This window comes from Vespa crabro, chromosome 10, assembly GCF_910589235.1.
Source record: "Vespa crabro chromosome 10, iyVesCrab1.2, whole genome shotgun sequence".
Taxonomy (NCBI): Eukaryota; Metazoa; Arthropoda; class Insecta; order Hymenoptera; family Vespidae; genus Vespa; species Vespa crabro.
The window spans coordinates 339,688-361,570 of NC_060964.1; the positions used below are offsets into that span (position 1 = coordinate 339,688).

At 36.7% G+C, this 21,883-nt stretch overlaps 1 protein-coding gene across 1 annotated transcript in view; it reads left to right on the forward strand.

Moving 5' to 3' along the window:
* The first annotated feature begins 10,648 nt into the window (after nucleotides 1-10,648).
* Nucleotides 10,649-21,883, forward strand: part of LOC124427324 (inhibin beta chain) — a 36,323-nt gene continuing 25,088 nt past the window's right edge. The window contains exon 1 of the mRNA XM_046970105.1: nucleotides 10,649-13,130. Coding sequence (XP_046826061.1) covers nucleotides 12,254-13,130 — 877 coding nt within the window. The 5' untranslated portion in view covers nucleotides 10,649-12,253. The remainder of the gene's footprint in view (nucleotides 13,131-21,883) is intronic.

Genomic DNA, 21,883 nt, shown 5'->3' on the forward strand with positions numbered 1-21,883 from the left:
CAAGTGTCTTTATTGTCTTTATCTTCGCTTACGTTTACTTTAATTTTTGTATTAACACGTCGACACACATTATCGCAATTAAAAGAATACCGCAATTTTGTTCGTTGAAATCGATATTGTTTTTTTAACAAAAAAGATATATGATGATTGTTACGTCAACGTGTTAAGGGTAAATTCATGCGTGTTCCTTGAATTCACGAAGGACTTTAGTCGAAAAAAAGATTCGCGTTAAATTTGAATTGCATTTTCTTTGTTCATTGCCATTTTTGATATTCTTATTTTTCAGACGAAATCGCTTTTCTCTTTCTATAAGTCGGAGAATGAAATCAAAATCGATGAAAGCGGCAACGTTTCGTTTCTCGACGTTCAACGCGATAAACTTTCGGGGCACAAGAGGCGGCTGCGATTGTTTGATGATCGCTTTTTTGTCTACAAGTATTAAACTAAATGCATTTTGTTCAAAAAGTAAAAAAAAGTGAGAGAGGAAGAGAGAGAGACAGAGACAGAGAAAGAGAGAGAGAGAGAGAGAGAGAGAAAGGGAGAGAGGGAGAGAGAGAGAGAAAGATCAGTACAAATAAATACGAAGGAGGTAAATATTTTTCGCAACAGTTATGAAAATATCGTAGATCAGCTGAATTTTCCATGATAAATTTCTTTTGTCGTTCGAGGGTCTCTTAATCTTAACGACGCTGTTAGAAGAAGAAACGTAAAAAATAATGAAAATCAAATTTTCGTTGGCCTCTACTCGGAGTCAAAAACACCGATGATTCTTTATCGAACCTGATAGAACTTGACCCGCGAATAAATCGAATCAGTTGCATTCAAAATTATGTTTACTTCTTAATTTCTCGATTAAACGACGATGATCAAAAAGAATTTCCTACCGAGCTTCTCAAATTCTAACTCTGATCAAATAGATTTATTATTATAATCTTACGAATATATTATGGCGACATTATTGATCGTCGATAAACCTGAATTAAAGTTTCACTTTTATTGATAGTATATATAGCACTATAAGCAATAATGAACTTACGTAACCAATCACTTACCAGCATACTTTGAACTTATCTCAAATTTGGAACCAGCTAGAAACAACTTTTAAAACAGTGATCCATAGATCTATTCGTTTTTACGATTGGCAAATTTAATTACCAGTTTGACAGGTCTAAAGGTAAGTATAATTACCTTATCGAATAATCTTGGATAATTTCATGTATCATTTTTTATTTATGTTCTTGCACAATCTAATCAATTCCACGAAAAAGAAATTATTAATAATAATAGATAAAATGTTAAAATATATTGATTGGGGAATCCAGAAAAAAGTATTAATAATATTTCTAATCTGTGATATTTCAAAAAATGGAAGATTTAAAGAACATTACAAATACACAATCAAGATCGTTAGGTAAAAGTACGATCGCACCTGGATCAACGAAGCATCACCTTTTTATCGAACCACCCGTTACATGTGTGGAATGCATGAGTACTTGTTTGTCTGGCATGTTTGACCAAGAACTATAGACCCTCGCATGTGCCTCGCGCATTTGTCAATTTATCTACAATATACGGCTTCATTTAAACGAGTCATTAATCAGAGTGCAGCACCCGATTACAAGCGAGCTACCACTCTGAGAAAGATATGTACGCGTTGGGTTTATATGTACGTATACATATATTAATATGTATTTATTTATGTATACACGCGTATCTTTGTTTACACAAGTACACCTTCATGTCTCTATTAAAAAGCATGTAAATGCGCATTTAAAAGAATACTGAGCTGCGTTATTTCTTTTTGTTTATCGTGCCGACAATAACGAGCTCGATGAACGTAAACATTTTCGTATATCGCGTTAAATCTATTTTGCTTTTTTTTGTGAATGTCGAGTATAAGGAAGATTTTATTAATAATTTTTAATAATCAAGAATAGTCCGATCTGCATAGTGATAACAAGTAGTACGTTTCATTTTCTTACGAAAACTGAGCACATATCAATTTATCAAGAAAAGAAGCACTTTACAATTTTGTTTAACAATAGTATGTATATTTTGAACACTGCTGTGAAAAGTAGCACGTTTAATTTGTCTACGTTATATTCAATTTATATTCAGTTTACACATTATATTCAGTTTACACATTATATTCAGTTTATTGCATTCAATTTATTTGTCTTATGAAGAGATTAGCACATTTCAGAAGTAAAACATGCTACTTTTAGCGAACAAAATCGAAACGTGCTTCTTCTTGTGACAAACTATTGAAACTTGTTACTATTATTAGTTTTCATAATCAAAAATCTATTCTTGAGCATTTATTCTTTGTTTGCTATAAATGAAAATATGCTACTTTTTGGAAAAAATCGAAAAGTACTGCTTTTCATGATCACAAAGTCAAAAATACTAATTTTTATAAGAAAAATGAAACGTGTTATTTTTCTTAACGCGCATCGAATTAATCAATAATCACAAATTAATAGTCAATAATAATTATTAAACAAATTATTAATAATCAATTCTCTGTTATAACAAAGTTGTTTTGTTATCGACTATTGAAAACAATGTTTCGAAATATGATTAACACATTTCATTTCCATGTAATTCCATTAATCAACGATAAAACTATGTTACTCTATAGTACATTTATTTTTTTTGTTCCTTACTCAGAGCATTGACAAGATATTGCAACAATAAATTCGTGATAAATCATTTGATGAGAACGATCACTTCGGTATCGACAAGACGCAATTCGCTTTTCGAACAGAAACTCGAGACAGAGTGATCCTTCTCTTTCAATTCACCAATCGTCCCCTTCTTTTTCTTTTCTTTCGTTATGGATTAGAATAGTTTAAAAGATTGAAAGATTAAGAACTCTAGTCACAAATAGACGATAACGAAATAGATATCAAAACGATAAGGTTATCATTATTGTTATTAGAGTTTGATTGCACGGTAATGGTTTTGGCTTATTGATAAATAAATCATCGATAGGGATTTAACATCATGGTATACTAATCTCATTTCTGTGATATCACGTACAAATGTATATGCATAAACTTCTTCGAATTGAATCGGTACTTTGATTTTTTTCTTTAAACTCGATACGATGTTTTACTACGACAGAAAGAAAAATATATAGTATAGTATATCAACAAATATACGTATATTATATTTAGAAATAGATAATTAAATTCGTTTAAAGTTTGTCCTTATCTGAACTGTTGTAAAAATAATCTTTCCTATATACAGAATTGCATAGCAAATGTATATTTTATATAATATATTTAACGTATATTATTTTATACAATTTATAGATATATACCTACTTATTATAAAAGTATATTTTATAAATTTAGATCATTCTGAGAATATTAATTATTTATATTATTAACATGTCTATCTTACTATTAACTTAATATTTTAAATTTAAAATTAAAAGTAATCGTATATATTTGGGATATTAATAATATTAATAAAACTGTCAAATGGTTTATAAACTTTTGGTTGCTCCTGTACATTTAAAAATTCGCATTTAATATAATTACATACAATATATCTACTTGTTTCGTATGAGAACGATGACCTCATGATTAGTTGAATGGTCATCGAGAGTTTGCGCGCGCTAGAAGAAGTCACGAATCTTTGCGAACTGCACGACGAAAGTCTACTCGCTCATAATGCGATCGTAGATGCATGGGCCGTACGAATCAACCAGTTGACTTTACGGCAGTCAACTGTTTCGCCAGACGTTCCAATTCTCGGTCTCATTGTTCCTCTTCGGCGGTCTTACGAATAGCTCGTCCTTGCACGGGTTACTGATCTCCTTTTGCTAAAACATGAATTTATAAGGTTGACCTTGCCTCATATACTTTCTTTTGGTGAAAAAAAGAAAATTAAATACGTTATCGTTTGAACACATCAGGAAATTTCATAGTAACTGAAATCATTGTAAATTGTTATTTTAAAAGCTTAAATAGTTTGTTTTTTGCTCATGTTTAAGAAAGTATCTAAATATCATAGGATTATAAAAAAAAGATATATAACAATTTTAACGTAGGCAACATAAAAAACGAAATTACATTTTCGCATTTGCTCTAGTGCTTAGAACCGACTGAACAGATCGAGGGTCAATTTCCTATACAAGGACGGAACGTTAAGTAATCCGAAACGAAGTTTTGCTTCTCGTCGATGGCAATGAATTCTCGATGACAGCGGCCAGAAGTTCAATCTAATGTGAACGGCACGTACTCGTCGACGAGACTGTGCCTTAATAAACATGCACTCCGAAAGACAATGCGACTGAACGTTTAGTAAAAGTGATCATTGTAGAACTGCCTATAAAAAAGTTTTGCCGATTTCAAGAACACCATAACGCATATAAATATTTAATAAATAAATTGTTAAATTTGTTACCGTTCAAACATCATAATGTTGCTTTATCATTCGTGTCAATCGTATCTGATTTGACACAAATGATAAGGAATGACAGAAAAGTTTATTGTTAAAACACAAAAAAATATCGAAGATAGATGAAATTCATTTTTTGTTTATAAATAATGAAAAGAAAATGCGAATCCGTACTGTTAATTGTTAGAGAATTAACTTGTAAAGTTAGTTTTATTTTTATTTTTTTTTTATTTTTTTTAATTAAACTTATAAACATTAATACTTTTGAAGAACAACAAATCATATTTATAGAGAAATATTGATCGATCTTTGGTCGATTCGCAGTACCTACTTATTATTCTAAAAAATTGTCGATCGTCTTGGAAAAAGGCTACAGATTGTGAAAGTCATTGCGCGTTGTCGAGATCGTATCGAGGAAGGGTTGAGAATATAGGAGAGAAGAATATAAAAAGAAAAGAGAGAGAAAGACAAAAGGTCTCTCTTAGCGTGACCATTAAGAAGGATACTTTCGAGAGTTAAGTGGTAATATTATTTCTCGAAGTCATGGGCTTTGACATAATTATCATGGATAACGTCGGTGGTAGTCCGCAGTTGTGTTTTACGAGCCATTCAATTACGAGTAGGCTTAAAGCGGCCAAGCACACCCGTTACTTGGATTTGCATTTTACGAGTGAACAGCCAGAGGTGAATGATAGATTAGAAAGAGGAAGAAAAGTGGTAGGTGTAGGAAAAAAGAAGATAGGACGCACGCGTCACTTTTTCGGTCGTCACCACCGGAAGCTCGATCCGGTTGTCGAATTAAATCGAACCTAATCGAATCTAATGAAACCTGATCGAATCTCCTTCGACCCCTTCTCTTTCCCAATAACGAAAACTGAAAACTCAATTCGAAAAACGAAGACTTTTTTCTTATTTCCTCACTTTGAAAATTGAAAAATAATACAATTAATTTCATTTACGTACGAAAATATGCAAAGCATTTATCTCAATAAATTAAAATATATCTTTTAAGGGAAGTCGTTAAAAAATATTCTTTTATTAATCGTAACGTTTAAAACCTTTAAATTGATTTTCCTTATAATTTTTTGACGAAAAAAAGGAGTGATGTTAATATCGAAAGTGATTCTGATAAAATAGAATTACGAAATTAATTAAAAATAGAAAGAGAGAGACTTTACAATATAGGTAACATTTCTTTACTATTATACTAATGAGATCTAATTTGTTTTTACATTATTATACAAATGCATATAAATATATCTATAAACATTCTAGTAACGTGCGAGACTATGTTGTGTAGGTTGATGCATGCTCTTTCATTTTCTCTCTTTCTCTCTTTTTTTCTCTTTATATACGCGCGCACAGGCTTATCAGTACCATGACTCTTTTAGTTCGCAAAGAAAGCAATGTGACAATCGGTATAATACTCCAGTTACTGAAGAGAGACCCTCTCGTTCGAGGAGCCGTACGATGATGAAGTATCGGTATTCACAACGTGGGGGAATATCGACGTTTCACGAGCTCTAAGGAGCCAAAGAAAGAAGAAAGAAAGATGAAGAAGAAAAACAGCCACTAAAAAGCAAAGAGGGTTGACTTGTTTACGATATGAAAAGATATTCTTCTTTCTTGAAACATTGTTATCTGACTAACGTAGAAAAGAGTGTGTAAAAAAGATGAAATTTGGACACACCTAGCTTTTCAAATTAAAATGTTCGACTATCGATTTGAATAGCTTTAAAGCTATCTTTAGTACTGAGAAATGCAGTTACCTATCTACCTATCTCAAAGTCATATCATCGTTGAAGTACTTCAAAAGTGAAAGAAAATATAACTAATAGGAAACAATAATATTCTAAATACTCCGACTAGTTGACATCGATATCATCTGTTTTCGTACGTTGGTCCCTATCGATTACGATAGTTCAGGTACGTTGGACGGCAAGTAAGGATGAGAAATAAGAGGAAAAAGAAGAAGAAGATGAAGAAGAAGAAGAAGAAGAATAAGAATAAGAATGAGAAAGAGAAGAGGTAAGCATCGAGCACACCTTTAGCACGGCAAGAAGTCGCTTCCCGGCTGAGCATTCAGGTTTCGGTCGTTTGGGTGGCTGCCTGCCCGTGTTACCCGATGCCCCCTTCACCTTCACTGCACATATAAGGGCTGCGCCCCCGCGCACGCACCAGCGAAAAAACTGCATACGCATACGATAATAGGGGTGCGTGCCTGAGGGCTATCCTTATGGGGCTTGGGGAGGCCATACAATACTTTAGTAACCCCGTAATACCTCCCCTTTCAAGCAGACAGGTAGCCTTCGAGTATAAAGTAGCCAAGCCAACTCCTCTCCTCCTCCTTCTCTGTGACACCACCTCCTCTTCTTCGCCTCTTCCTTCACCTCCTTTGTCCTCTTTCGACCGTGTTATACCGAGATTAAAGGGCTGAGGGGAACAACGTGAAAAGGGATGGTGTTATCTCACGGATATGTCACGATTTATCGAACGCCTAGACCGTCCCATTGTCCTGGTGAGCCGGTATCACTCAATGGATGGACAGTCTGCGATGATGTTTAATGACATTGAAATCCTGATCGAATATACATACCAATCGATCTAAGAAAGATCTTATCTGGATTTATGAATTCATTACTTCCTAATTTCCTCCGAGTTTCGGAATTTTTATCTATGAGAAAATCGGATACAACGAGAAAAAGGTTTATTTTTACAATGTCCAATTATTTTGAAAAATAATACGAAACACTATATAATAGGGTGGTGTCTCGTGGAAAGAAAAAACATCGGACATCGTTGCGTTCTGAGATTGGGGATGGTCACACTACCACGTCAGCATTTCGTGATAAAATGCTTACGTTCGATATATATACATATACATATATATATTCGTTGAAGAGCTATACGAAGGTCGGTTGCCGAATATTCGGTTTAACGTGCCGAAGTGCAAGCGAACGTACGAGTAAGTCGCAAGTAGTCGCAAGTGTTCGCGAGTACTTACTTGCTCCCGACGATCACCGACGTTCCTATTTATACTGCGAAATTCCCGGAAGAAGAAGGTAGATAACATCGAACTACCCGACGTACGAAAGAGGACTACCTATAATTTTCCCCCGATTCGTGGCTGTCGACCAACGGCACCACTGGCTGCACGCACATCCGCATTCAATCAAACTTACCGCGAAGGCGAAGCTAACATGTTCCATCTTTCTTTCTTTCTTTCTTTCTTTCTCTCTTTCTTTCTTTTCTTCTTTTTTCTTTCTTTTCTCTTTTTCTTCCTTAATTCTCTCTTCCGTTATCACGTCTATTCCATTTTCAGTTGAATGTCGTCAAACTTTGTGGGGTCTTGGACTCTCCTAATTTCATTTTCTCTCCTGGTTTCTCCAGATTTCGTTTTCTCAATAAATACGTGACCAACGATATAACAGTTTAATTGTTCCTTTTTATAAGTAATTGAAGGTTTCCTCATTGGAACAACCAGTTTTTTAGTTTCAAATCTTAAAGAGCTCTTTCAGGAACTCTTTACCTAACCTTTTCGGTTCTAACCTTTTCGTAATCGTATGGAAAAAATAATGACAAAAATTATGGATTGCCAAAGTCTTTCGTGATTTTTCTTAATTGCTAAATATGCCTGATCGTCTGTGAAATACAAGAATAAATAGCAAGAGAGCAAATGAAACCAGTGATACCCTAGAATTCTAGGAAGATGATATTCGCCTCGTTGGTAATCAACGGTCGAGACGACAGCCAGACAAGACAATGATAGATCAATCTAATTTGCATGGGTAGACGCGTGTCGTGCGTCACATTCTCCGTTCTTTCTTTATTCGTTATTTTTTGTATTTTATCTCTTTCTTTTTCGTTTATCTTCGTCATATCTTTGACGTTCTAAAAAGTCACGCTACTAGAGCCGATACCTACTCGATCTCAACAGTGACCACTGACAAAATAACAATTTGTTGCTTAGGAACTGACCTCTAAATGTCTATCTATTTCTAAGAATTGGATTGACAGTGTTCTAAAGACAAAAAATCTTCCCAAGTCGATTTCAAATAAGCGAAATTCGTTTCTGACGTTAGTATGATAAAATGATCTCAAAAAAAACAACAAAATTATATAAAATTAACCGACAAATAACGACAACGGCGACCATGTTAATTCTTAATATTAATCGTCCCAAGTAAGAAAGTACCGAGCTTGTCGATTGAGGGTAAAACAGAGAGAGTGGCTGTCGTAAAGAAGGAGAAGTTCCGTTAAAAAATCAATTGACGTTATGCTATCTTGCTATGATAAAAATTTCAACTGTTTTTCTTGCTAAAAAGATAACCTTTGTTCAAAAGGTAATGGAATAATCTCAGATTGACGTTTTGCGAAAGTGATCTTTTTACCGATTGCAAATATAAAGGAAATCCATTTGAACATAAGACGAGGTATCGTTATTATGATTGGAATTATCCTATTAGAATGAACATGATCCAATGAGAAGGTTTCTAAAGTATCGACGTGATCTCTCGAGGGAAAAGGCGAAATTGAAAGAAAAAAAAGGAAGGAAAAAAAAGTAAAGAAAGAAGAAGAAAGATAAGTGAAATGCAACATAGCGGTAAAGGATTGAGGAAGGAACCGGTAGCCACCCAAGAAGGCGGTTCCCTTTCTTTCTGAAGTCGACCGCTTTTAACATGGTCTTCTTTGCTTTTTTTTCGTACCTTTTGCCTTCAAGGTTACCGCTGCCTATGGTGAACATATAAGATGAGGGAGAAAGAAAAGAGAGAAAGAAGGAAAGAGAGGAGTCTTTTGCACCTCGGCGACGCGGGGTGAGCTTGTTAACTTGACGTCTCAATTTAAACGCTTTCGAGCACGCAGGTTCAGTTGAATCGAATCAATGCAAGCAAAAGATGCAAAATTATCCAGAATGAGAAAACGTGAGAGAGATAGAAAAGGATTATATACGTTGATATAGGTCTACGTATCATGGAGAAACGCATTTTTGCGTATTACATATTACGTTACTTCTCTCTCTCTCTTTCTCTCTCTCTCTCTCTCTCTCTCTCTCTTTCTCTCTCTCTCTCTCTCTCTTTCTCTCTCTTTCTCTTTTTCTCTTTCTCTCGTAAAGAAATACAGGAGAGGTTGGAGAAAAGAGAAAGGATAGATTAATAAAATAGAAATAAGAAAATGACAAGAAGAGGAAGAGAGAGAGAGAGAGAGAGAGAGAGAAAGAGAGAGAGGGAGAGAGAGAGGAGACTGAATCCTCTGGAAAGTACTATTACGGAAGGAATAAGAAAGTCCTAGGGAAAGGAAAAGACGAAGATAGGAGTCTTGGCTCATAATAGGAGGAGAGACCGGCGCCTCAGCATCACCACGTGGCATGCGGCCAACTACTGTCTCCTGATCAATATGCTTACAGCTAACTCGCTTCTCTTTCTTTCTTCTTCCTATTCTTTTTATCTCCTTCTACGTTCTACGCTCGTTTTACACGTTAACCACCATCCTGAAAACCGACGCCGAGAACATCAGCGACGACGTCGAAACGTTTCCATTACGAAAGGAAATGAAAAGGTTCAGCGAAAAGATAAGACCTTTTCTTCGAATCTTAATTTCTTGAAAATTTGCTTTTTGTTCAATTGGAGGAGTTCGAAAAAAGAACATGGAGGACGAAGAGGAGAATAATGATTAGTCGGAATTAGAGTACCACGCGTGAAGCACGTGTTTGCTAGTTGAACGGATCTTCTCTCGCCCTCCCCTTTTCATGCCAGGGTGGCGCCGATGTCGGCGGCAGGATTTCTGCTGTTGTTCGTTATATAGCGGAGGTGGTACCGGTGGAAAGAAGAAAAAGGCTTTGGTTTTATCTATTTCTATTTATCTATCTATCTCAAGATCTGAACAGATCACCATCCGATGGCTATGTTACACAACTATATTTCCATGTTCGCAGAACATTCCATGGCATATAGATGAGTGAAGGTTTAAATGTATTAGCGCATCTTGAACGGTATACCATCGCGTTATATGGGAAAACACCTATATAAAGAGTTTATGAAGAGTTTAGCTGAGCGTCGTAGAGTAGCTATATCGTCATGGGTAGGTGGGTGGATGGGTAGATAGTGTCTCGTTGGTGGGTGGTGATAGTGGTGGCGGTGGTGATGCCGGTGCCGGTGCTGCTGCCACTACTGTTAGTAGCGCTGATCGTAGAACGGTAGTGGTGTTCTTGTGTTTGTTGGTAGTGGTGGTGGATGCCCCTCAGTGTCCGGCGCGCCTCCGACAAGCGTGCTTCGCTCGTTACGGAGATCCTGTGGCGTTTCGTCCTCCTTCGTCGATGCTAGTCTATCCGTGTCCTCGCGAAATCAAGTGGACCGAAATCGGGAAAGGTCGTAAGCGACGAAAATCGGGAAGGATCAAGAATCTTTAGTAAATATCTCGGGACGACTGGAGTCACTCGAATGTTTATACGGATTTTTGAAATTTTTCGAAAGCCATTCTCGACGAAACGGCAATATCAACGCTAATATCAGCAAAGAAAAGAAAAACAACAGCAGTAACATCAAGAGCAAACGTTTCTTTTACCTTAATTTTCATATAAAGGAAAAAGGCGATGCGATTGGATTTATCGTTCGAGAGCATATTAGAGCTCCTTGTCAGCTCATAGAAAATTTTCCAAAGGGACGCGCTACGACGGATAATAACGACGACGACGACGATGACGAGGATGACGTGCTATCGCGAGGGATAAGAACTAAAGAGAGGCGCGATAGATCGTCGCGACGCCTTCTTTAGACGAGAGATCTTGAGTCGGCCGATGTCGTCAGATATTCTTGCTTGTTGGGCCGCGCCAAACTTTTAAATGGTGCACTCCTCCAAAGGGTTTAGTCGTAGTGAAGCATTAGGTACACATAGAAAGTGTCCAAGAAAGTCGCGGAGACCTTAGAACGTAAGACTTTTGCTTATTTTCGCGTATCGTAAATAAAGAGAGAAATACAGAGAGATAGATAGATAGAGAGAGAGAGAGAGAGAGAGAGAGAGAGAGAGAAAGGGGGAGGAGAGAAAGGGAGAGAGAAAGAAACAGACAGAATCAACCAGGATCAATCAAAAAAACGATATGCGAAGAACGACAAGTGTCCTTGACTTGAAAGAGTAAGATTATTCCGATTCTTTAAGAAAGAGAAAATAGAATAAGAAAATTGAAAAAGATCAAGATCGATACTCAGCAGGTTGGCGGAGAGTCGACGAATCGTAAAGAGGTGGGATCGCGAAGCTCGATCGTGCGTGTGCCTTGCGTGTATTCGAAGGGAGCGCGAATGGCCAAGAAAACGAGCAGGGTGTACCCGATTACGGCGGTCCAACGTGACGGTCAGATCGATCCCAAAGCACCGGCACCGGATCGTTGGTAATGGGGGGTTTAGGCGAGGATGCCTTCTTCTCGTCGTCGTCATCGTCATCGTCGTCGTCGTCACCGTCGTTACACACTGTCGTCGCATTATCGTTGCGTCCGTGTTTTTGTCGTCGTCGCCGTCGTCATCGCAGCCTCGCCTTGCAGCTGTCTAACCCAAGGAAAGCTCTCACCGCGGATAGGCACCTTTTTGGATCCTTTCTCCTTACGGTCTTCGTCCTTCTTTTTCGTAGCAGCGAGGAAAAGAAGACTGCTAAGACGGAGAGAAAGAGAATCAGTAGCATCGATAGTAGCGATAGTAGGGAAAGCGAGACAGTTCGTAGTCATAGAATCTTTGCCTCGGAGAGAAAAAAGAAGGAAGGAGATAGGGTGCTCCTTAGATCGGCCGTTCGAGAGGGAGAGGAAAAGAGAGGAAAGTGGAGGAGGTGGTGGGGGAGGAGGAGGTGACTCGCCGCCGAAATGCACCAGGTGCCGTACGGAGTGGGACTCACCTCGAACGAAGGTCGAATCGCCAAGTTCGGAGAGGAGAGCCAATATTGCCGGCAATGGCACCATCAACGACAACGGTATCAACAAGAACACCAACATCGGCAGCAACAACAATCTCGTTGCCAGCCTCGTCAACGAGACAAAGGTGACAACGCCGACATTTGCGAACGATCGAGTCGAGTTTTCGAATATACCGAAAGAAGAGACGAAAGTACACGACGCCTACACGTGCGATCGCCTAAACTGTTCTCCAGATATGGAGGCGGACTCCTGATACCTTCCAATTTGCTTCTTATTGGACTGTTTCTCTGTTACCTGACTTTACCACCCGTCCAACCGAGACAGAATCATCATCAGACTTGTCCCGGCTGTCCTCATCAGCAGCAGCAACATCAGCACCTTCATGAAATCCATCGAGGTGGAAGCAAGCATGGAACTGCGCCGAGTCCTGACGACCTCAGATTGGAAGCAATCAAACATCAGATATTAACGAAATTGGGCTTAAGAACACGGCCTGACGTGAACAGAACCTTGGCTGCTGTTCCGAGACATCTCGCTTTGGAGACTCTATACCGAGCTGAAGCTCAAGCATCGCCGCAGTATCCAGAGAGGACACGGAACGATCACGGGGCCGAATATTCAGGTGAATTTCTTTATGGTGGCGACGAATACTCGTACAAGAATCTTGATCAGCAAAACGAGGAGACGACAACGGATGGTAATTCAAGGACCACCACGCCCTATCAGGGATATGGTGATTACGATACTAGACCGGGGCGCGAACCTCAGGAGGAGATGGATGATTTTTACGCAAGAACATCGGAGATTATTACTTTTGCCGAACCCGGTACGTATATCATCTATCCTCTTCTCATTAGCAACAATTTTTCTCTTTCAATGTTAATCCACTCTAACGTAAATTATAAGATTTCAAACTATAGTCGGATAACGACTTGAAAAATCTTTGAAAAGATATAATAATTAATCATTAGAATTTCTATGAAATACTTGAATTACATTACATGGGTATGATTATCTAACAGGTGAAGATGGTACTTTATTGCCGCTTGATTTTACCTTTTTTACTTTTCATTAATTAACAGAGAAAGGATCAATGATGAAAGCTAACTCTTTTCCATTTCTCGATAAATGAATATATAATATTAATAGCTACGTACTTGTTCTCGAACAATTTTGAGTAGCGTTGAATTTTCTTAATTATTGATATTATATTGCTTTTGATCTGATAAAAAAGCTCGCTCTCTCCTTCTCTCTCTCTCTCTCTCTCTCTCTTTTTGTCTCTCTATCTATCTCTCTATTCCTCTTTCTCTTTTTTCTCTGAGTTGTCCAAAGATACGATTAATTTAAAAAGTTTGAATATTATTTCTACTTGAAATCAAAGAGATCGTTCGAAGGAAGAAAATAAAAGATATTCGATAATAATCGGAATCAGATTAAACGTCGACACCTCTCTATTTGGAGAGGCAAGTAGTGACTGTCGGAGTTGTTCGAATACATGCGTGGCCACACGCTTGGAGCCACGTGGCCCGCGGTTGTCGATGTCGCGGCAGCAGTCTATAGTTCGCTAACTCTAAGTATAACAATAAGGGTAATAGAACCCCAAGGTAGAGACGTTAATGTTACTTGTGCCAATAGTGCTGGGACGGTGCGGGCCACTATGGCCTGGTGTTGTCTTCTCGCGCCGGCGCCGAGTTGAGCGTTAGGCGCTCAAATTAATCAACCACTCTCGTTTCACCTTTTTTTCCTTTTTTCGTACCTCCTTTTCAAATCCAACCACTACCATGTCTTCAATTTATATCACCTCTTTATCGCCATCCGCTGAAAATCCAAAAGGCAATTTTAGAAGGTTTATAATCATTTTGCTCTCTTTTATCAAATCAAATCATTAAATTAATTTTCCTACTTCGATATATTTTTACGATAATATAATGCGTATATTCGTTCAATTACATATATTACATAATTTATAACGATAGAATTTTATTATTTCTTATTCTGAATTATTTATTATTCTATAATTAATTCGACATGTATAACAAATTCTACTTACATCAAACACTTTGATATTTCCTTCCGATCGAATTGCGACTTTGATAAAAAGCATTCCCGTGAAATATCTCACAGGTGTCAGGGAAAAGAAGAGTTAAGCGTGATTTAATATGAGACGAATTTGTGGTCGTTGGCTCTGCGGATTCCCCTTCTCTTGGTACATCACCGATGCGTTTACGTGTGTGTTACTTTAACGTTAATGTCGGCCTCTCACTATAGAACACACGGGGAACAACGGAACACGTCATTCTTTTTGAAGAAACTAAAGAAACTACGAGCCGGCTTCGCTTCACCAACATCGACGTGCATCGGCCGTTAGTCGTGGGCGGGGAAGGGGGTGTGTAGAGGGTTGCGTGGGTTCAGAGGTGGTTGGAAGAGGAACACTGAAAGGAGGTGCCCGGGAAAAAACTTTTCGTTCCATATAACCGCGTTTTTTTCTTTTTATATATATATATATATATATATATATATATATATATATATATATATATACATACACATGGAAAAGACAAAAATTCCACGAACTCTCGCTTGGGAAAGCGAGCCGTCCATCGAGTTTTCTATTACGTCCGACATGGTTCAAACACCGCTCAAAATGTCACGTTGGATGATAGGAATAAAGGAAACATGGTTCGAGGGAGTATTTCGCTCAACAATCATTAAGATTTTACATTGTTATTCATTTATTACACGCTCTGTGTTCTCCTTTCCCTCCTTCTTCTATTCTTCCTCTTCTTCCTTCTCGTCCTCCTCTCCCTCCTCCTTCAGAACGCCGACCAGCTCGATAATATTGACATTCGATCGTCCAATAGTTTATTTCCTCTTTGTTACGCCTATGATAGTGGTACGTGGCGATATTGGGCCAACGGCGACTCCTGATAATGTATTCCCACTATCGCTTTTGTCCTTTAATTACGAAACTTCAAAGCTACTCCTCCTCTTCGCTTTTGTGCTTTGTTCAAAGAGAGAAAGAAAGAAAGAGAAAGAAAAGAAGAGAGAGAGATAAAAAGAAAAGAGAGAGAGAAAGAAAAAGAGAGAGAAAGAAAGAAGAAGAGAGAGAGAAAAAAGAGAGAGAAAGAAGAAGAGAGAGAGAGAAAGAAGGAAAGAGAAAGAAGAAGAGAGAGAAAGAAGAACAGAGAGAGAGAGAGAAGAAGAGAGAGAGAGAAAGAAAAGAGAGAGAAAGAGAAAGAAAAGAGAGAGAGAGAGAAAGAAAAGAGAGAGAGAGAGAAAGAAAAGAGAGAGAGAGAGAGAGAAAGAAGAAGTAAGAGAGAGAGAAAAAGAAGAAGAGAGAGAGAGAGAAGAAAAGGGAGGGAAAGAGAGAAATACGATTTTCCTTTAGAGATAATTTTTTTAAGTCTACCCCTCGGTAATAATAGACCAAAGAAAAATGTCGATCTCAATAACAATGGACGGTTTCAAGATTCTTCTTAAATTTCTCATGAAATTAATTTCTTCCTTTTCGATTGCTTCGAACCACTCTTCTTCATGTATGACAATAGAAGGAAGAGTAATACAATAATATATTCTATCTTGTTTTTCTTTTTTTCTCTCTCTCTCTCTCTCTCCTTCTTTATCTTTATCTTTATCTTCTTTCCCTAATATAAATTGTGACTGGAAGAAGACAGAAAAACGAGAGAGAAAAAATGCGAGATGTATTCCGAGCTAAATTTTCGGGTGGATAGGAAAGAAAGAACAATTGGTCTCGGTCGATTGTGATCGTTTCTTACCGTAAAAGTTTTCGTCCTTCGAAAAATGAAAGTTCCAATTCACTCGATGGCGACAGACCCTTCAACGGCATTAGCAAATCGTTCAGCTGGCTCGCATCTAGATATACATATACGTATACGGAGAGCCGTCGCGTCGATTATTGATTTTTCTCTTATTCCGTATCCATAAATCGCGTTGGTAAGAATCGTCCTTCTCTCGGAGCTTTTATTATATTTCACCTATCGTGACACGCGATTTAAATCAAACATTTCTACGTAACACCGATAAACCTCTTTTATATCCTTAACTCGAACAACCTATGTGGAACGATTGAGGATTTTCACATTTTCAAACATTTTTACTATCTCTCTCTATTTCTCTCTCCTTATATATTCCTCTATCTCTCTCTATTTCTCTCTCTCTTTCTTTTTATCGAGCATCAAGAATGCGAAAGAAATTTAATGAAATACAAATCTCGCGAATCATTAACTTATTGTAATTGATAATTTTAATTCGTCTTTATGCGATATTCTTATGCTTTCGTTTAATTATTATTATTGGAGCAATCGTTCTAAAAGTGTAAAACAACAATATCAAACGGATCTAATAACGACTATTAATAAATTTCATTACAATCCCTTGTGTATCCTGACTCAACGTGGATTTAATAATTACTAATAATTCGAACTGTATCGGTATATTTCGTTCATTTAATACTTCGCTATATTTTTGACTTTTTACAATAAAACGTAATAAAATTAATCATTAAAAGCTAATATATCTGATTTTACATAGAGATAACATCTCGTAAGGTCATTAAAATTTTTTTTATCGATCGTCGAATATGTCTTCTTGTCATTAATGAGACAAGAAAAAAGAGAGAGAGAGAGAGAGAGAGAGATGAAAGAGAATCAAGAGAAAAGTAAGATAATGCAGGTGAAGAAACATAGAAATGCGAATTGCGTGCCATAGGAATGCACTTATAATCACTCTTTCCTTTAAACGATGTTGTGCTCTAATTGCACGAGCAAGAGAAACGCAAATTACATCACCGGCCTGCGTGTCATTAGTAACGATGTTTTAATTGATGACATTACATGATTCCATAATTCGTCGGAGAAAGAAAATGCTAAACGATTTTACGGGATTTTATCTCTCTCTCTCTCTCTCTCTCTCTCTCTCTCTCTCTCTCTCTCTCTCTCTTTCTCTCTCTAAGAAACACAATTACGATCATTAGATCACAGAAGGTAAAAGATTAGATACATCACTCGATCACAAGAGGGAGAAGAGTAAATACATATATATATATATATATATAAAATTATTATTTATCAATCCTATAAATGGTTCTCGTTCTCGTCAATGTTAATGAAAAATCATATTACATATTTATTATCGATCGCTATCGTTTATTTCCTTGTCCATTCGTCTCTTATCACATTACTATAATACATTTAATAATCCGGATCAACATCTATCGACGGCTTGATACGTTCACGTTGCCCGATGTTATTCGATTAACGAGGAACACCGCGATGTATGCATTCTTTCTAGAGAGACTTCGAGTTATACAGGGTATCGAACGGATTAAAGAGAGACAGAAAGAGAAGAGAAAGAGACAAGAGAAAAAGAGAGTAGGAAAGAGAAAGGGGAGAAAAAGCAATAGTGTAAGAGAGAGAGAGAGAGAGAAAAACATGAAAGAACGGATAAGTTAATTTCATTATCAAAGAGAAAGATATGGAGAGAGAAAGAGAAAGAGAGAAAAAAAATGAAAAAGAAAGATTGAATAACCGTGAGTAAAGACGAAGAAGCAGCACGTTGGCGTTGATATATCCTAGGACCTCTGCCGGTAAAGCACCGAGCTAGAGTGAATAAACGGTATTTAAAAAGTTACCTGACGAGACACTCGACCACCAACGGTTACGACGAGCCAACGGTACTTACAATCGATATAAACTACCATATCCCACATCGCAAGTACTCGCGTGCAGGTTAGCGCGCGCGCACAGGTGCTAAAGAGAGAAAGAAAAAATAAGAAAGAATGAGAGTAAGAGAGAGAATGACAGTAAGAAAGAGAGAGAGAGAGAGAGAGAGAGAGAGAGAAAGAGAGAGAGGGAGAGAGAAAACACATCAAGCGTATTTTCTGTCGTTCCTTGTCAATTCGTTAAATCGTAAGAGATTTGGAAGTTGTGCAAAAACAATGTCTGCATTATTCTCGCCACTCTTTCTCAGCCATTTGCAAGACATCATAAGAATTTATGCATCTTCCGTTAACCTAGGGGGTATTGTTACGTTGCTGAGAAGACAATTTTTATAACGCTATGAAGAAAGAAAGAAAGGAACAAAGAATACAAATATATCTTTTATCAATTGCGATGTCAGATAATAGTGCTAACTGGAGATTATTTTTAATCGTGTATGTTTCTTTTTTTTATTTTTTTGGTAAATGTTCGTTTAATAATTACGTAGAAATTAATCAAAAAGGTGCAATTACTAATGATGAGTGAAGAAAATTAATAAAAATAAGGAAATAGATAAATTAGTTATGAACAGTAAATAATAGTCTTATTTTTCGTAAATTAAATACAAAAATGAGAAATAAATCAATATAATTATCTAATTATCACAATTTATTTCAAGTATCATAATAAACGAATTCTTATATATCTTTCTTTAAAAAAACTAGCAAGAACATCAATCGTATATATTGATCACCCGTAATTTTTTATTTCATTGCAAATGAAATCAATAATATTTTAAGATTGATAAAAAAGAGACTACTTTGAATCAGAACATCAACCAGATTTGAATCAGAATAGAAATATTAAGTATCGATTCGAGAAAGAATCCAAACTAAATTCAACGTCGATTCCGAAGTTTGTTATAATAATAATAACGATAATAATAAACAATAACATTAATGACAATAATAATAATAATAATAATAATAATAATAATAATAATAATAATAATAATAATAATAACAATAATAATAATAATAATAATAATAATAATAATAATAATAATAATAATAATAATAATAATAACGATAATAATAAACGATAACATTAATGACAATAATAATAATAATAATAGTAATAAGAGAAGAATGTTAAATCGTTCGTGTTATTTAATTTATTTATACGTAAATGCACGCAAGAGCGCCCCATACAAGTTTATTAAATTTACGACGGATTTTTTTTTTTTAGTTAGTCCGATTTACGTGGCGATCAAGTTAAAGATGATGTTAATTTCAGAAAGAAGATTGGAAAATTGGAGAAGAAAAAACGAAAGAGAGAGAGGGGGAGGGAGAGAGAGAGAAAGAGAGAGAGAGAAGAGGGAAATTCGTTTGTGTAATATTGCCAGCGACAAATCTCGAATCGGTCGCATTGTAAAAGACCGAACGAAAGGATGCGTCACCTTGACCACTATATCGTATCGCACATCGAAATCACAAATTTACCAAGTCGCCAAAGTCTGTAATTTGAGTCTGAGATATATCTCGATTTCTCACGATAGTTATGCTTGTCCATTTGCTTTGCATCTTTTTTCTTCATGTCGTTCCCTCTTTTAGACTAGCATCTCTCTCTCTCTTTTTCTCTCTTTCTCTCTCTCTCCTTCTCTTTCTCCCTCTCTCTCTCTTTCTCTCTCTTTCTCCTTTCGTCTATTTCTACCGACGACAACGACAACGACGACGTCGACGACGATGGCGCCCATTCCAACGGCATTGCCGAACGATGCCGATGCCGACGCCGTAAGCCTGCAGTCATAATTTTGGCGGTTTATTGTGCCTCGAGTTTTTCATGTTCAAGAGGAAACCATTACTCCTGACAGCGAATTGCGCAAGAGAAGTGCATTATCAGTCGCGCCTGGAAACAGACGACCAACTACTCTTCTCCGCATGCTAGTACGCTGGCTTGTACATCCAAACAGCGTTCACCATCTCGACTTGCCAAGTATCATCTGACTCGATTAATTAGTTGAGTCTGTGCGTAAAACTAATCCGTCTAACTTATTACAACTTCTTCATCCTCGATTTTGATAATATCGAATATTAGTAAACAATTCATTTTATTTATTCTTTGATTTTTCTTTTTATTAATTTTGAATTAAATCGAGATAGAAAAATTCGGATGAATAGAGAAGAAATGCAATTTTTGTCGAATTTTGAAATTAAAAGAAGTATTATTTTAATCGACATTTGTTCTATTTCAATTTTTAATCCAAAAATAATATGCGTTGTTACAATCCATATAACGAACTTTTAACAAACATCGTTAAGTAGCATAATCACTATGACAAATGAAATACATTTCAATATATGAACATCATAATTATTCTCACAAATAGTAACATCAACATCGTTGAAAATCATTCTTATAAATGCTTTTTCCATCTCATAACACTTCGATAGTTCCAATAAATAGTTTCAACTAAATCGTCTTATGAATCATTTAAATGACGATTTGAAATATTTAGTACGTATCACTTCACTTTATATCGCCAAAGTGGATGGCACGTATCAATATCGAGATTAAACAATTCTCGCTGGTCTTGTATAGAAACGACGAATCTATAAGCGTGAAATACTAAAATGAGAGGATCGTTTAATATCAAATCGAAGATAATTATCGTCCAAGATTGAATATCTTGCGAGAAAGACAGACCCGATGGAGATAGTAACGATAGAAAGAGAACGAGATAGAGATAAATAGAGAGAGAAGAATGGGGAAGAACAGACAGACGAATGGACGGACGGACAGACAGACAGACAGAGACAGAGACAGAGAGAAAAAAGAACCACCAATGGATTGCGGAAAGACGATTAAATTTTTAATTATCTCGTTTCTAGCATCACTTTAGTATTCCAGTTTGTCCATTTAATGAAGTAGCCACAGATACGCAGAGTTGCCGTAAACGTCGCCAATGCCGGCTATAATGGCGTGAGGAAGGGAAAGAAGGGGCGGGAAGTGGCTGGAAGGGGAGAGGGAAAAGCTATGAGGAATTGGAAGTGGAGTTTTACAAGTGCGATTCATAACTTCGAAAAATGAAATACCGAATGAAGTACTCATTCTTTTTGCATTACATGAATGACCAAAAAATTTCCTTGTCCTCGTTGCGCGTTAAAACTTCATTAATGCATTAAGATTGTTCATTTTATCGATTACGCTTTTCTCACTGGCATGTGTACGATGGATTGTTGGCTCTGTATAATGTGGCAATTTTCTTATAACTTGCGTTCTTTTCTCTTTTTCATTTAGTCATTACGATGTTGCTTATATGCCGAACGATATCGTCCCAAGCAATAATTCATAATAATCGTTAAGTGCACACTCTATAACTGAGTCATTTTTTCGAATTTTCTACGACAATGCATATTGTAAAATTTTATTGTATGCATCTGCGTATATATAAGAGAAAGAGGGAGAAAGAAAGAGACAGATAGATAGAGATAGATTGATAGATAGATAAATAAATAGATTGATAGATAGATAGATAGATTGATAGATAGATAGATAGGTAGATATATAGATAGATAGATAGATAAGGAACACAGCAGATAGGGCAGATCGAAGGGTGGCTTGATAGATTACACAAGGCAAGCCACCTCTTCTACCCTTAACAAAAGTTATGATTGATCCTTCAGCAGTTCTTTGCTTCTAGCCTTGCAAGTATGTTTGCACGTGGAAAAGAGAAAAAAAGATAGATAGAGCAGAGAGACAGAGAGCAAGAGAAAGAGAGAGAGAATAGGAGACAAAAAAAATCGCATTTGAGTCCTTGCGGTTATGCCTTCTCCATGAACAAAAATGAACTCTTCCCCTT